The 16,933-nt window shown below is 34.4% G+C and overlaps 1 protein-coding gene across 1 annotated transcript in view; it reads left to right on the forward strand.

The window, feature by feature from the left end:
* LOC118753209 overlaps positions 1–16,933 on the forward strand; it is a gene marked incomplete at its 5' end in the record, with an annotated part of 18,575 nt that overhangs the window by 1,522 nt on the left and 120 nt on the right. Inside the window, one exon of the mRNA XM_036488082.1 lies at positions 16,364–16,913. Within this exon, the coding sequence (XP_036343975.1) occupies positions 16,364–16,913 (550 nt within the window). The remainder of the gene's footprint in view (positions 1–16,363; positions 16,914–16,933) is intronic.

Consider the following 16,933-nt stretch of genomic DNA (forward strand, 5'->3'; position numbering starts at 1 on the left):
ATTAGGGCGGGTCAATTTGTATGGATCGATTTTTTTCGACATTGTTCCTAGCATATTCGGATTCTTCATAAAATTCTAAGAAAAAAATTCCTCCAGACCATAGCTCTAAAGTTAATTTCGAGCCTGCGCATTTTTAAAAGAAGATATCTTATATATAAAAATGAATTGCTGTCCGTTAGCCTCGCTAAGACTCGAAAACAGCTTGACCGATTTTAATATTTTTATTTTTTCGGTTTGTTTTTTATAATATCCGGATGGTTAAAACCAGAAAAAATAGAGAGTTGCCACCTGTTTAAAAGTTCAATATAAGTAAATTAATTACATAAATTAGATATTGCAATATGGGTGTCAAAAGAAAGAGGTTATGAAGGCTTACAGGCGAAAATATTTTTGAGGGGGGTTGCCACCTGTTTCAAAATTTAGTTAAATAAAATTGATAAGATAAATTAAATATTGCAATATGGGTATCAAATTAAAGGCTTAAAGAAGGCTTACTACTGAAAATATTTTTGAGTCGAGTTGCTACCAATTTCGAAAATTTAATTCAATTAAGTTAATAAGATAAGGTATGTATTATAATATAGGTGTCGAGCGAAAAGTATTTGAAAAATTATTGATTAAGAAATATTTTCTATAGGCCTGCCACCTACCTAAGCGGTAAAAACTAAAAGCCATACTCGCAAATATTGTTCAAAACTTTTGAGGCTCGCATCAATGTGGAATACTGTAACTCCGTCAAGATAGTGTTTATTGATGGCAAACAAAGTACTATCATGTTTGGCAATGATATCACCCCATCGAACAACGCACTCAGTCTCGATATAAAAAGAGAACAAAAGCCGAAGTATTAGCCGAAGCAGTTCATACAAATGTTCCACAATTGAACTAACAAAAAAATATGGCCTACGACTCTTTTATAGAAGCTGTGGACACTGGAGTAAAATTTAAACAAAAAAACAAAACCGACTTCAATTCTCATATACAAATTTAAAAATACCGTTATTTTCTTCATGGCCCAATTATCGGATATACACTCAATTAGTAGGAGACTACCTCTGAGGAACCACCTTTCCTTTCAAAAAGAATTATAGAAAACGGATAACGTAGTCCAAAGTTACGCGGTAACATACATAAAAACATATTCCGACGAATTGATAAAATATGCAGATTAATATTTAATAAAGTGTTACGGATATATTTTTTTTAATACAAACCTGTGCTTGGGAGTTTATTGATATGAAAAATTAATTTCTGATATCTATTTTTTATTGAAAGAACCGCAAGATTGCACTACAAAGCAAATAACATATTTTTTACTATTGTAACGGGAGAAGTTACTGTATGTATTTTTTTATATGTACAGTGTCGAACAAAAGTTTTGGCGCAGTAAATTTTCGCATTACATATATGCAAAATTTTTAATTTATTTTCGATAATTTTTTATAAAAACATAGTTCATACTTAATGTGGCCAACCGTACTTCTTTCGGAAGTACAGTACTTCTTTTTTCGCTCTTGTACTTTGTACTTCGAAGTACAGTCAAATGTACTTATTTGCGATATTTTGTACTTCAGGAGGAAGATTTTCTAACCAGTTAGCGACAATTTTCGGATCGCTATCGCACTTTTTGACGCATGATATAAATGTTTTTGCGTCTAAAAGTGCGATAGTGATTCGAAAATTGTCGCTAACTGGTTTCAGAATCTTCCCCCAGGTCCTGTAATTCTCCGATCTTCTGGACGATCGTCACATGGTCTGGGCGATAATTTCGTTGAAACCATTAAAGTTGCCGCGGTCCGATGGCATCATACCTGCATAGCAGCGAAGAACTCTGAAGGTGTCGGGCAATTGGTTGAATCCCATTTATGCGAACTGCGTGAGGACCGGGTACATCCCGAAGGCTTGGAGTTCAGCCCGAAGGGCGGAAAAGGCGCACATGTTTCCCCTAAGTATTTTAGGTCAATCAGTCCCTCTTTCTTTTTGCTAAAAACTCTAGAGAGACTAATAGACCACTGCATAAGAAACGCGATTGCTTGTGGCTGTCTTTCAAGAGCTCAGTATGCTTATTGCAAGAAGAGGTTGGTGAAAATCGCCCTGCATACATTGGTAAAGTGGTCATAGGAACTTTTCACGCATAAAGATTATGCAGTAGGGGCCTTCTTCGATATCGAGGGGGCCTTCAACAATGTCACACCAGAGGCAACAGTCGATATAAATATTCATAATCAGGGGGTCGAAACCAACCTAATAAGGCTTATCTACAGCTCACTACCGCGAATAGAACTGTCGCGGCGGAGTGGGGACGCGCCTGCACTCAATGCAGAGTCATTTGGAGCACTCCACAAGGTGGTGTTCTCTCTCCCCTGCTCTGGATTGCGGTTGAAAAAGACCTTCTAGAGAAACTGGAAAAAGTGGGCTGTCGGGTGATCGCCTATGTAGATGATGTGGAAATTTTGGTTAAGGGACGATTTCTAGACACCATTTTTGTTCTGGCTCAGGGTACCTGAACCAGGTAACTAGGTGGGTGATCAACGGCGGCTGTCGTGGAAGCCTAATATTGAGGTAAGGTAAGAAAGGTGTCGGTTGCCTTGTACTTCTGTAGGGGTCTCTCGCCCAAGTTAATTCATTAGCTCTAGGAAACCAGATTTAAGCCTATATTGTTTCAGGGAGCCCTTCTCTGGTGGAACTTACTAGAGAAGACTACACTTGTAAAATAGGAATTAGCGGAGCATTAGGAACCACACCTACACTGGCGCTTAACATACATATGTTGAACACGGCGCCTGCGGATATTGCAGACAGAATTGTCGCAGCATGATCTGCTATTGGGCTTAGGGGAACCGGGTCCTTTCGTGACATAAAAAAGGAAAAGATGTTTCTCTGCTGCAGCAAATGTTTTAATAGGGCACTTTTAAACATGTTACCTCTCAAGGGCTAGTGATGGGGGTTCTGACAGGCCATTATGCGATTGGTATTCATGCGTTGAGACTTGAAATTTCAACTGATCCTCGCACTTTTCTACAAACACTGAGCTCTCAGGGATCGAAATTAGCCGCATTCGAAATTTCATAATCGACTCGCGGCGTTAACTTAACCTAACCTGTACTTCTTTGTACTATGAAATAGTCTGTCACATTATTCATACTACACTAAAACACATAAAAATCACATGTGTAAACTTTGTGAAAAACTCAGGAAAATTCAATAAATCAGCATACTAATTTGCAATTTTATATTCAGATTTTCAAGCAACTTCAAACCTGCACTTTGATAAACTAAAATTAAATGTATTATTAAACTGCATACTTGGAATTTTTCTAAAAAATACTTTGCCTATATTGCGAAAAATTTACTGTGCCAATACTTTTGTTCGTTACTGTAAGTAAATAAACCCTTAACTTTAAAAAACCAAAAAAACTTTACAATATTTCAAAATTATTTTTCGAATCATAAATTTTTTTTATGATTAACAATGTATTTATATTTTTTTGTTTGGTTTTAGATCCTTTTTGCTTTCAACACGAGGTATCTTTTTTCTAGTTTCTATTGTCATAGCCATAACTCCCTCTCTATTTCTATCAATCAATCAATAAATTTTATAATTTTTTTTGGCATTTTTCCTAAATACAAGTAGAGCTTTATAAAACTTGTATAACACCAAATGTTTATCAAGCTTAGGATTTTGTGTTATCCGGGCAGGCTTATTAATTTAACCAGAGAATATGTTTTCTTTTTTAAGTTTACCCAGTTACCCATTTTAAACTGCTACCTGTACTGTATCAGCGGTTAAAACTTGTTAAATTTTTATTTAAAATTTTCGGTAAGGAATAAGTGAGTGGATGAAAAATATATAAACCGTAAGAACGGCCCATATATATGTATATCAAAGAATACACACATGCGACGACTCTAGCCATTGTGTGTCACTCCTTTAAATTATAGTTATTTTTTTCTTATTGTATTAAAAAAGTATCGTTCGTAACACTTTAGTAAATATTTATCCGTATATTAACTGAGTATATATTAAAGACTAGAAGATGACCCGGTGAACTTCATATCATCTATAATTTATTTGAATTTAACTTTGATCAATTATAACAAATCTTCAAAATGCAATAATACTGCCTGCTGTTATAGCTGATAAAAGATTCCACACCTATGAGATGTGCCACGCCCCTTTTTACAAACTCATTTATATACATATATCTTTCCATAAGCACCTACCATAGGTATCTGTGCATTTCAAATTTCGAGTTCATGTGACTATAATTCCGAAGTTAGAGCTGATTAAAAATTTTCACTATGGGAGGTACCCCTCATCCCCCTCCCCCTCTTGGCGAGTTTAAATTTCTTTACCCTATTATAGGTCCAGGAGTCATGGCAATACTTTGGCAAAATTTTATTCGCTGCAACCTGGTACATACATACATACATACTTCCACAAATATATAGTAGATTTGCTTTGAAGCGCCATCTTGCGGTTCTTTAAATAAAAAATAGATATCAGAAATTAATTTTTCGTATCACAAAACTCCCGAGCACAACTCTTTATTACAAAAAAAAAACATTCCTAACACTTTAGTAAATATTAATCTGATTATGGACTTAGTATTAATTAAAAATATTTTCTTTTAAAATTGCGCAGGCTCGAAATTGATTCTAGAGCTATGGTCTAAAGGGCTTTTTTTCTTAGAATTTTATGTAGAATCCGAATCTGCTGTCGAAAAAAAAATTTACCCGCCCTAATATATATATATATATATTTATATATATTTTTTTTTTTCGTTAAAGTTTTGAGCATTTTTCCCTCTTTCTCTAATTTTAGATTTTTCCGAGCGCACTTGTGCACAAGGGTATTATAACTTTGTTCGAATAACGGTTGTTTGTAACAGGCAAAACGAATCGAGATAGATATAGACAAATGTATACATAAATGATCAAAATGAAAAGAGAAATCGATTAAGGGGTGACTGTCTGTCCGTTCGTCCATCTCGAGTAAAAATTGAGATATCTTAACGAAACTTGGTACGTGCACTTCTTTCTGGCGTAGGACGGATGGTATTGAAAATGGGCGAAATCGGACAATAACCACGCCTACCTCCCATATAACGGTAATTTTCAGAAATACGAAAACTGCGATATTTTAGTAACTACTGAAGATTATTCACTCAAAATTTACATTTACAATAAGTTTTAGACGAAAAATAAGAATATTATAAATTTTTGGAAAATAGGCGTGGCCACGCCCACTTATGGTTACATGTGTATATATTGATAACCGCCGCATCAATTTATTCCAAACTTGGCACAGTTGTTGGCCTTAGTATATATAACATATGTTTTAACATCGGGCAATAACCACGCCCACATCTCATATAACTTTAATTTAGAGAAATACGAAATCTTCGATAAATCAGCAAATATTAAAGCTAATTTATTCAAAATTGATGCTTGCAACAATTCTTTACCAAGAAATACGTTTATGATAAAATTTTGAAAAAAGGGCGTGGCTACGCCCACTTATGATCACATATATGTATATCGGTAACCGTTCTATCAATTTGTACCAAACTCGGTGTGGTTATTGTGCTTGCCACATAGAAGCAAGGCATTGAAAATTATTGAAATCGGACTAAAATTACGGCCGCTTTTCATATAACGGTAAATTTCAGAAATGCTTGAGACTGCAATATTTCGAAATTTAAGGACGCTAATTTACTCAAAATTGATATACCCCGGCTTACCATGTAGCGGTAGCTTTCGGAAAGGTGAAAAACATATATTTAATACTTGCGCCGGGTATTCAATGTTCGGCTCCGCCCGAACTTTCTTACTTGTTTTTATTTGCATTTAAGATTCAAAAATATTTTTACTTCTGAAAACAATTAATTTTTACTGAAATGTTAACACTAAAATCTGAACAGTTTGCCTCATTTTTGTATAGCTTGTACTAGCGCCTTAGCATAAATATGCAACTCCGTTGTGCCCGCCCCTAAACTAAACGAACAATATTCTAAAGTGAACTTTGCGTTTTTTATGGCACACATTTATTTAATTATGTAAACTGAAGTGACCGTTGTAATTATTTTAAGTTCAATAAGGTTAAAGTGATTTATTTATTTAACTGGGTGGTAATCGAATTCATTCTCCATGCATACCTATGAAACATAATTAAGGGGCTTTCAAAAATCAGCGAAATTTTAATGAAAATTGTTGTATTTTTAATTAAAAAAAGTTAAAATGAGGCAAGTAATTTAAACCCCAGACAAAAATATATGTTACGTGAATTTGCAGTCAATTAACAAAAAATTCTGACTACCAATTAAATACTCACCGCAAAATCATTTGCTTCAAAAATTTAATAGCACAGCAAAAGGTAATTTAATATTTTCATGCAATGATATCGAGTCGATTTTTAAAGAAAAGTGCCATTTAGCTCTCATTTCAATTTAATTTGTATTTAATTTTGTAATACCCATTTTTTTTGCATGTCTCCTTATTTAATTAATCATTGCAACTATGTATTTATTTTTAATTTTTTTTTCTTCATCCACAAAACTCGGCCAATGCGTACGTCTGGCATGCAGCTACTCGTAATGGGATTTGGAATGCAACTCTGTGTATGTTTGTACGCAGCTGCATGCCACAATGTAGACAAAGCTCAACGAGCTACTGGCTAATTAGCAACGCAACGCAACGAATTGCATTGAAGCTCAGCAGATGCGGCTCAGCCCGATATTATTTGCCACAATGAGCTTTAGCATTTGCAATGGCAAATTTGCGGCATTTTTTATAGCCAGCAAAAACAAAAAAAAAATGTATCTACTATACATGAACGCATAGTTTAATTAGGCACTGAAGCGGGAAGCAAAATAATTGATTAACCGAAGTAAGCAAAAGGAAAAACTTGGACAAAAAAAAGCGCTATCCTCTTTCGAAGTTTCAACTGTCGCGGCGTCGCCGACAGCCACTGGGCGAGTTGGCGAATTGGCTTAATTAAAACACTGCGGCAGCAGAGCTACAACTTTAATATAGCCATAATACTTGGAGCTTGTTGTTGTTTTTGCTATAGGGCAATGATACAAGCATACATACATACACATTCAAGGTCAAATTTGTAGCAGTCGCGCATTACATGCACACACACAAACACACGCTCGCGGAAGTCTCGTACTCGTAAGCCGAAGTGAAAATGGCGCACTAACGCCGCATAAAAGCCGCATTATAGTGAAAATATTGAAGCTAGTAAAAATAGAGCGCAAAATCCTTTTGCTCAGAAATTATGCTACATACACGCTGCAATGCAAATGAGATTTAGCCTTAAAATCACATAGCCACAACGGCAGGCGCATACGTCTCGTCTCGTCTCGTCTCGCCCTTAGCCCACAGCTCCACAGTGCTGCTGCTGGTTGTGCTAATTTATTCCTTTACCTGCGGTTCGGTCCAATGCGCTTGCAACTGTAGCAACTGTGGCAGTTGGGCAGTAACTGTTTTCGTTTTGATTCGCACTGCAGCAAAGTAGCAGAAATGCAATTTTATTTAACACATTCGTAACCTACATACATACATACATACGTACTGTATATTGCTGGTGGTGCATAGTTTAATTAACAATTAATTGTGTACGCTTGCTTTGCTGTGAAGTTAATTAGGGTATTACTGAAAGTCAGTTACTGACGAAGCAACGGATCCGCGTTACTGTTGAAAGAGGAAGAACGGGGAGTGCTTTGGTCGCCCAGATCTTTTCTCATAGGCACAGATTGTATTGTAAATAAAAGTGGTTTTTATTTGAAATCCAACAGACATTTTGGCGTGGGAGATACCGTTTATTTTCTATGATTTTTTAAGAAGTAATAAAATGTAACGCTGCCATCTTGCTCTGACGTTTTAAGATTTTATTGGAATTTTTTGGTACCATTCAGGATTTATTCGTAATTTTTTCAGGTTCTTTCGGTAATTTCCGACACAGGAATTTTATTTTGGGAATTTTTCGGACTTTTGGGAGCTTTGCCGAGATTTTTCGGAACATTTGTGAATATTTCGTATTTCTCAGAACTTTTCGGTATTTTTTCAGGACTTACTGGTTTTCGTAATTTAAAATTTTATCGGAATTTTTTCGGAACCATTCAGGATTTCTTCGCAATTTCCGCAATTTTATTAGATTTTATCGCGAATTTCCGGGACGAGAATTTTATTTTTAGAACTTTTCGTGGTTATTTTTCGGCATTTTTCGTAATATATAAGAACTTTTGGGAACTTTGTCCTGATTTTTCGTGTCATTTATGAATTTTTCAGACTTGATTCATATTTCTCCAAACTTTTCGGTATCTTTTCGGAACTTACTGCTTCTCGAAATTTATCGAGATTTTTTCGCGACTTTTCGGGATACTTCGAGTTTTAATTTCGGAAATTTACAGAACTTTTCGGAGTTTTTTCATTACTATGTGATTTATGTTTCCAAAAAGTTTCAGCATATTTAGGGACCTTTTGAATTTTGTCGGGCTCTTTGAAGAACGCTTTGTGATTTACTTTTCCATATCTTATGCAAAAAATTTTATTGAGCTTGAGGCCGTTATATGAACCTTTTTGTGGAAAAGCTACAATAATTTATATTTATGGAACTTTTTTCGGAGTTTTTAAAGTTAATTGTCATTTATTTTTCCGAATCTTTCGGTATTTTTCAGTTTTCTTCGTATTTGTTGGAATTCTTTTAGAAGCTTTGGGATTTTGTCAGGAGTTTTCGATATGCTTCGTGTTTTATTTTTCTGTTTTTATTACTGTTTTCGCAATTTAAGCATTTATCGAAATTTTTTTGGTTCTTTCCGAAAATTTTCAGATTTTATCGCGAATCTCCGGGACGAGAATTTTATTTTTGGAACTTTTGGGCGTTTTTTTAAATGCCTTGTGATTTATTTTACGGAATATATAAGAACTTTTGGGAACTTTGTCCAGATTTTTCGGGTAATTTGTGAATTTTTCAGACTTGATACATATTTCTACGAACTTTTTGGTACGAATCCCCGGGACGAGAGTTTTATTTTGGAACTTTTCGGAGTTTTTGAAATACGTTGTGATTTTGTTCGGCATTTTTCGGAATATTTATAAATTTTTTGAGATTTTTCGGCACATTTACGAATTTTTCGCACTTGATTCATATTTTTCAGAACTTTCAGTATTTTCTCCGGACTTACTGTTTCTCGAAATTTACCGAGATTTTTTCGAAACTTTCTGGGATACTTCGAATTTTATTTTCGAAAATTTTTAGAACTTTTCGGATTTTTCGGAGTTTTTTTAATAATTTGTGATTTACTTTCCAGCATATTTAGGGATCCTTCTAAATCTTTTTCAGGCTATTTCAAGAACGTCTAGGATTTTTAGGGATTAAATTGTATTTTCGCACACTTTGCGGTATTTTGACGGGACTTTTCGAAATTATTTCGATTCTATTTAGCTAGATCTTTCGGGAATTTATAAATCCAGAGTTTTTTAAATGCTTAATGATTAACTTTTTGGAATATCTCCGAATATTTTTGCACCATTCGGAGTTTTCTGTATTTAACATTTTTCGTCTCTTTTTGTTATCCTTTGTAACTTTTCAGGATATTTTGAGGACTTTCCGAAATGCTTCGTGGATTTTTTTATAATGTTTCATGTTTTTTTTTTGGGAACTTTCAATGTTCTGTTGAACTTTCTTGTGTCCTTTTAGGACTTTTCGAGCGTAATTCGCATTTTTGTGGACTTTTCGAAATTCTTTGAAACTCTCCGTGATTTTCTCGGGACTTTTCGGAATAATTTGTGATGTGTGTGTGGAATGTTTTGGTATATATTTTGAGCTCTTTCGTATTTTTCCAGACTTTTCGGAAGTTTTCATTTTTCTTCGTAATTGTTGGAATTTTTTGTGAACCTTTGGGATTTGGGAATTTCGAAAATCTTTTGTGTTTTATTTTCCCCGTTTTTTCGGGATTTTAACAAACCTTTTGGAGTTTTTGACTTTTTGGGATCATTTAGGAATTTTTAAGCTTAACTCGAGTATGTCCACACTTCGCGAAGATTTTTGAGATACTTCGTAACTTGTTAAAGTTGTTTTTCGAAATTCCTTGTGTTTTATTTTTCGGAATCGTTTGAGATTTTTTGGAAATTTTCGGACTTTGTTTGTGAATTACTGTGTGATTTATGTATTTTCGGAAACATTCAAAATTTTGTATTCATCTTTAGGGGTTGTGTCAGAAATTTTCGGGCTTAAATTCGAATATTTCTTGACTTTCCAGGACTTTTTTGGTAGTACTCACAATTTTTCGGATATTTTTGGATTTTCCGTAATTTTTCGGTGTTTTCTGGTAACTTTGGTACTTCATACATCTTTTCGGAATTTTCTGTATTTTTCGAAAACTTTCAGGCACAAAGCTACACATAAATCGCAATTTTGCTTTTTATGAATGCCTGAAAAACAAAAAGCAAAAACACCGGATTTTGTTGAAAAATTATCAGAAAAACTTGGCGTTAAAAAAATCTTAAAAAAGATTTTTGAGCCGAATCCACAGTGCATACCTAAACTATCGTTGACTTAATTCAAAACAAAAGTTTAGCTTTAAATTCATATTCACGGTCGCACTGTCAAATATGGAAATTCATGTCACCTAAAATTATGCAACTTCAATAAATCTGAGTTTTTCTATACAAATGTGAGTTCTGTTCCACCAAAATGTAGCAACATTTATGAAGATTTTAACTGTAATAGCTGCTTGGGTGAAACAACTTCCATCACTTATTATGGTTGTGTGTATTAGGGTGTCCGTTATTTACTAAGTCCTTTTTTTTAGCTTCGACCCTATATTTTCATATTCTGCCCCAAATGCGGTTTGAAGCCAAAAAAGTTCTTAGAATTAAGTAGAAACCGTTTCGTCCTATGAACATGGGATTTTTTTTACATTTTGCATTTAATGGGCTTTCATTTGAACCAATCTTTGTACAGCAATAAAGAATAAATATATACTCTTATAGGAAATCGATCTCTTCAATTATTTTTCGATAAAACTACTTGTTAACAAGTTATTCGCTGACCAAAATCCCATCCTTATTTGTTTTATAAAATTTACCGAGTTAAAATTTTCAAATTGGTGGCAACCCCTAAAAAAATATTTCCAGAAGTAATCTTTCTTAAACCTCTTTAATTAATACCTATATGGAATTATTTTATTTATTTTATTAATTTTACTGAGCTTAAGATTTTCAAACAGTTTGCAACCTTCCTCAAAATTATTTTCGACTGTAAGACTTCGTAAACTACTTTGGCATGATACCCATAGTGAAATATTTCAGTAAACTAATCAAAATCGACGTTTTTCAAACAGGTGGCAACCCCCCTTTTTTTTTTTTTTTTTAATAGTCAGCCATTCTCGAGTTTTAAAGCCTCGTACAAACGAACATAACATTTTGATATATGTATATAGAAACACTAGCAGACCCGGCGAACTTCGTCCCGCCCAAAATTTTTATATATTTTATTGAAACTTTTTGGTCCAACATTTTCACCAACAATTCACGTTTACTATTTTCGTTGGCATATTTGTCTGCTAAGATTAAGGTTTGGTGGTCATTTCAGCAATCGGATCATAAATAAGATTTTTAGTAATAACTCAACTACAGCGCCAACTGTCGGATTAAATTGTGAAACTAAACCAACCAGAGACCCACTCAAATACACAAAAAGTTTCGTTAAAATCCGTACAACCATTTAGGAGGATTTCACTCACAAACACACCTACAGAAGAATAAAAAAATTCATTCAAAGATAGCTAAAGGTCGGTACGTTTGTAGGCCTCACACCCCTTTTCAAATAACCCAAATTTTCTCCATGAGTATGGGCTTGATTTCAACTATATACATATCTCCATACGAAGTTCCGGTACTGTACCATGAATACTTTCAGAAATATGCAGTATAAAAATTCGATTCGATTTCCAACAGCTGCCCTCTTTCTTCATGAGTATGCGATTGATTTCGTATATCTCCATACCAAGTTCCAGAACTCTACCATGAACACTTCCAAAGATAGGCAGTATGAAAAATTCGGTTTGTATGGAAGATGCCACGCCCCCTTTTCCAATTTTTCTCCAAGAGTATGCGATTTATTTCGTACATCTCCACACAAAACTCTAGAACTCTACCAAAAAATTTCCAGAGGTAAGCAGTATGAAAAATTCGGTTTGTATGGGAGATGTCACACCCCTTTTTACAATAGCTAAAATTTTTCTCCAAGGGTATGCAATTGATTTCGTGTATCTCCATACCAATTTCAAAAACTCTACCATGCACACTTTCAGAGATATGTAGCATGAGAAATTCGGTTTGTATGGGAAGTGCCACGCCCCCTTTACATATAGATTTTTTTCAGCCTAAAACCATCCTTGGGGCACGTGGGGCAGGTGGCAGTTTCAAAAAAATCGGTTCAGCCGCTCTCGAGCCTTGCGAAAACTAACAAACAGATTTCTAAATATATATTAGTTGAGATATATACTATAATTATAATTTGACAGTATCCGTTGCTTCTGATTGGCGCAAAAAAATCTTGCCTAGTGACGAATTCGCCCCTTGATATGGTCGTTACTTAAAGCTATTTATATTCGAATTGCATGAAAATTGGAAAACAGGAATCTATAACCTTATCCGGGAAAAAAGCTACCTACGTACCGAATTTTAAGCAAATCGGACCATAAATACGATTACTTTGAACAGATCGGTCCCTGGTCCACTTCTCGGACAAAATGGATCATATATGCTAATATATGCTAAAAAGCTATCTACGTACCGGATTTTAAGCAAATCGGACCGTAAATACGATTTTTTCGAATAGATCAGTCCCTGGTCCACTTCTCGGAAAAATGGACCATGTATCCTAATATATGCTAAAAAACTACTGACGTACCGAATTTTAAGCAAATCGGACCATAAATGTGATTTTTTGGAATAGATCGGTCCCTGGTCCACTTCTCGGAAAAAATTGATCATATATGCTAATACATGCTAAAAAGCTACCTGCGCACCGAATTTTAAGCAAATCGGACCCTAATTTTTTTCGAATAGATCGGTCCCTGGACCACTTCCCGGAAAAAATGGGTCATATATGCTAATATATGCTAAAAAGCTACTTACGTACTAAATTTTAAGCAAATCGGACCATAATAAGATTTTTCGAATAGACCGGTCCCTGGTCCACCTACCCGAAAAATAGTAAAATTTGTTTAGCCTAAAACATGGTGGTTACCGAAAGCTATTTGTACACAAAATTTCATGAAAATCGGACCAGCCGTTCGACTTCTCTTTATATAATTAGTATAGATAGGTGTTTTGGTGAAAACTTCAAACGCGAATAACTCTAAAACTAGAGCCAAACCAGAAAAAGGACTGTGTTTACCGAGACCAGCGTACTCGAGGACAGTGTTATCTTTCAATTCCTTTTTCATTTATTTTAATCTTCAAATATTTCAAACTAATGCAGCACCATTAAAAAAATTTCCTCGCTTTCATAACAATTTTGCTTCTTTATTTCCCAAATTGTTCTTCGAGAGAAAGTTCTTTAGACTTTTGTTCCCATTTTGTTCTCTTAGAAATATTCCTGAAAGTATTGTTCGCTGATTGTTCGCTTTGGGAACGTTCCGCAGGGTTTTTTTTCCTTATATAACTCCCGCTGAGAACATGCTCGACACCATTGTTCTTGTGAAAAAATCCCAAAGACTTTGTTCTCATTTGGGTTTGGGTTTTTGAGCGTTCTTGGGAACAAAACTACAATAACTACTTTTAGTTTCGATCTCGGTCCCTTTTTTAAATACCTCTATCAAACCACCTTTATAGAGCTATTTTGAAAACATTCGATCGAAAAATTCTCCAACCATGGTGTGTTCAGAATCTACGTAAGTTGGACGACGCTATTTTACTTGGCGTGTACCATTCAAAATTCAAGACGTGATCTATCACACAGCTGGCTTTATTGAAGTGAAACTTCTTTAGCGCCGGTTGGTTGGTTGGGAGTAAATTGGCAGATTCAATGGAAATTGCACACGGAAATGGTGCAACGGAAATGGTTGGGACTGAAGCAAGGGCTTCTTGAGTGTATGCACATGTTATTAATTTAAAAAACTTGCTAATAAAAGGTTAAAGAACAATATTTAGAAAAAGACCAATACAAAAATGAAAGCCAAAAAGATAAAGAAAAGGATAAAGGCATAGGTAAAAATAAAAACAAAAACAAAGATGCGTAAAGATAAAGGCAAAAATAAAGACCAAGGTAAATTTAAACACTTTACTTGTATACATAAGGGCAAAGGTGAAGGGGAATATGTAGATGAAGAAAATTATAAACATAAAAGTAAAAACAAAGATAAATATAAAGAAAAAATGAGGTTGAGGATACTGATAAAAGTAAAGATGAAGATAGAGGAAGAAAGATTAAAACAAATGTAATTATAGAGAAAAGGATATAGATGGAGATATAGTGACACAACCTGTGAATAATTTTGGGATTTTAGAGGTTTCTGCATTCTCGGGACTTATCGATGTTATAACCGATATTTTTATCGGTTTTTTTTATCGATTTTGTTATCGATATTTTTATCGATTTTGCTATCGATATCTTCGGAACTTATCGATGTAATAATCGATATTTTAATCGATTTTGTTATCGATTTTTTAATCAATATTTTGAACGACTTTGTTACCGATATTTTTTATCGATATTGTTATTGGTTTTGTTATAGATATTGTCATAGATCTTGTTATCGATATTTTTATCGAATTTTTATCGATATTTTTATCCATATTGTTATCGATACTGTTATCGATTTTGTTATCGATTATCTATCGATTTTTTTACAGATATATTTATCGATTTTGTTATCGCTATTTTTATTGATTTTGTTATCAGTATTTTTATCGATTTTGTTATCGAGATTTTTATCGATATTTTTGTCGATTTTGCTACCAATATTATTATCGATTTTGCTGTGGAAATTTTTTATCGAATTTGTCATCGATTTTGTTATCGATATTTCTATCGGTTTTGTTATCGATATTTTATTGGGTTTACTATCGATAGAGTATAAAGATAAATATGAAGATAAAGGAAAACAGAATAACATAAATGAAGGGGTTAGAATCAAAAGGAACTAAGTAATTCAGAAATTTTTTTGAGATAATAAGGTTAAAGTTGATTACTTATTTTAAATTCTGGGTAAATGCATTTGAAATGATTCTTGTCTAAATGAATGCAGGTTAATTAACAAATATGAATGAATGTTACTGTTTGTCACCACATAAACACTATATTTAGGTAACTATACAAATATAGGTATAACTTATATTTTCAAAAAATGTTACTTAGACCCTTATGATTCTAACTACTAAATAGAGAAAAGACAAGAAATATAACGTTATGCAAAAGCAGATGTACATATATTGGTTATGAGACAAAATAGATACATATATAACGTAAATTTCACTTCTCCAGTGTGGCCCAGGCGCACTTACTTTTTTTTATCTGGCGGTGGTCAAGTTTGAAAACATATTTTAAGAGCCATAAAAACTAGACTTCCGGCCGAATCTCGTTAGTAACTAATAGTTTAGGTTATTTTCCATTACATATGTCTTCATACTGCTCAAATATTTATATTATCTGATTTATTTACTGCAAATACATATATAAATGTATTTCAGAAAATAAACGTTTTCTCCTTACTCAATATTTGACTTTTATTATCTCCAATGTGTTTTTATCACAATTTTTCTGTTGAAAACTTCCAGGCTTATTTATGTTTTAATATTTATTTGTAAATTTACTCTTTAATATTTCACTTATTTTTTATTTTCCTTTGATTTTTGTACATACATATATACCAAGGTGTTGTCAGTAACTTAACCTCACTTTTTCGGCAGGTCTATTCCGGTCACGCATTTTAAAGTACTAGAAAAGGTATTAATTATTTACTACCTTTAATCCGTTGGTGCATACTATTTCAAATTTAATGTAGAAAAATGTATAATTACAGGCTTATAAGCCTGAATATATGTTTGTATCGGCAGCTCCACACAGCTTGGACATATATTGTAACTTAAAAAAAATACATATATACATATTCCTCAACGACAGCGCATATTTTATGCTCATTGTCTGCATAAATTTTAATTCTCGCAATCACACGCTTGCACTGCTGACATTCCTGACATACGCTGCATACATTTTTATTATCATTATACATACATGCTTTTTTTTATATATTTTTTTGTGTCATTTATTTTATTTTTGCAATTGTGTCTATGGACTATCTCTTCATTACTTTATTTCTCCTCTCTGTCTCTTTTGTCTCCGTAGAAATACCCGCCGATTCACGGGCCATCATCAGCGGCCCAGCCGATCTGCATTTCAAAGTCGGCAGCCCAATTATACTTATCTGTCATGTGCAACAGCCGAGCATTCGTGATATTGGACCGATTTATTGGTATCGCGGCGACCATATAATCACGCCCTTCGAACTCGACGATGACGACGACGACGACGACGAGGCTGATAATAATGTTGCTCATGCCGATGCTAATGCTGATGATGCCGAGAAGGTAGAGAGCAACGACAACAATGGACGCGTGAACGCCTACGCCGAAGGAGCAACGCTGCATAAGCGCCAGCCATCATCGCTAGCAAACAATGAGGTGGAAGTTGACGTGACAGCGACGATAACAAATGTCAATGCATTGGCTGCTGCAGGCAGTCGCAGTAGCAAGGGCAACGCAGGTCGCAGCCGTGCAGCGATGGCTGTGGCGGCGGCCACGGCAGCTCAGCATGATGGCTTAACCAACGACATAACACCGGACTTCACAGCGCGCATAGCAATGGAATCACAGCTGGGTGACACAATGAAATCAAGGTAAGTATTTGTGGAGGGGG

This window comes from Rhagoletis pomonella, unplaced genomic scaffold (assembly GCF_013731165.1).
Source record: "Rhagoletis pomonella isolate Grant_MI unplaced genomic scaffold, Rhpom_1.0 Rhpom_scaffold_02204, whole genome shotgun sequence".
Lineage (NCBI taxonomy): Eukaryota > Metazoa > Arthropoda > Insecta > Diptera > Tephritidae > Rhagoletis > Rhagoletis pomonella.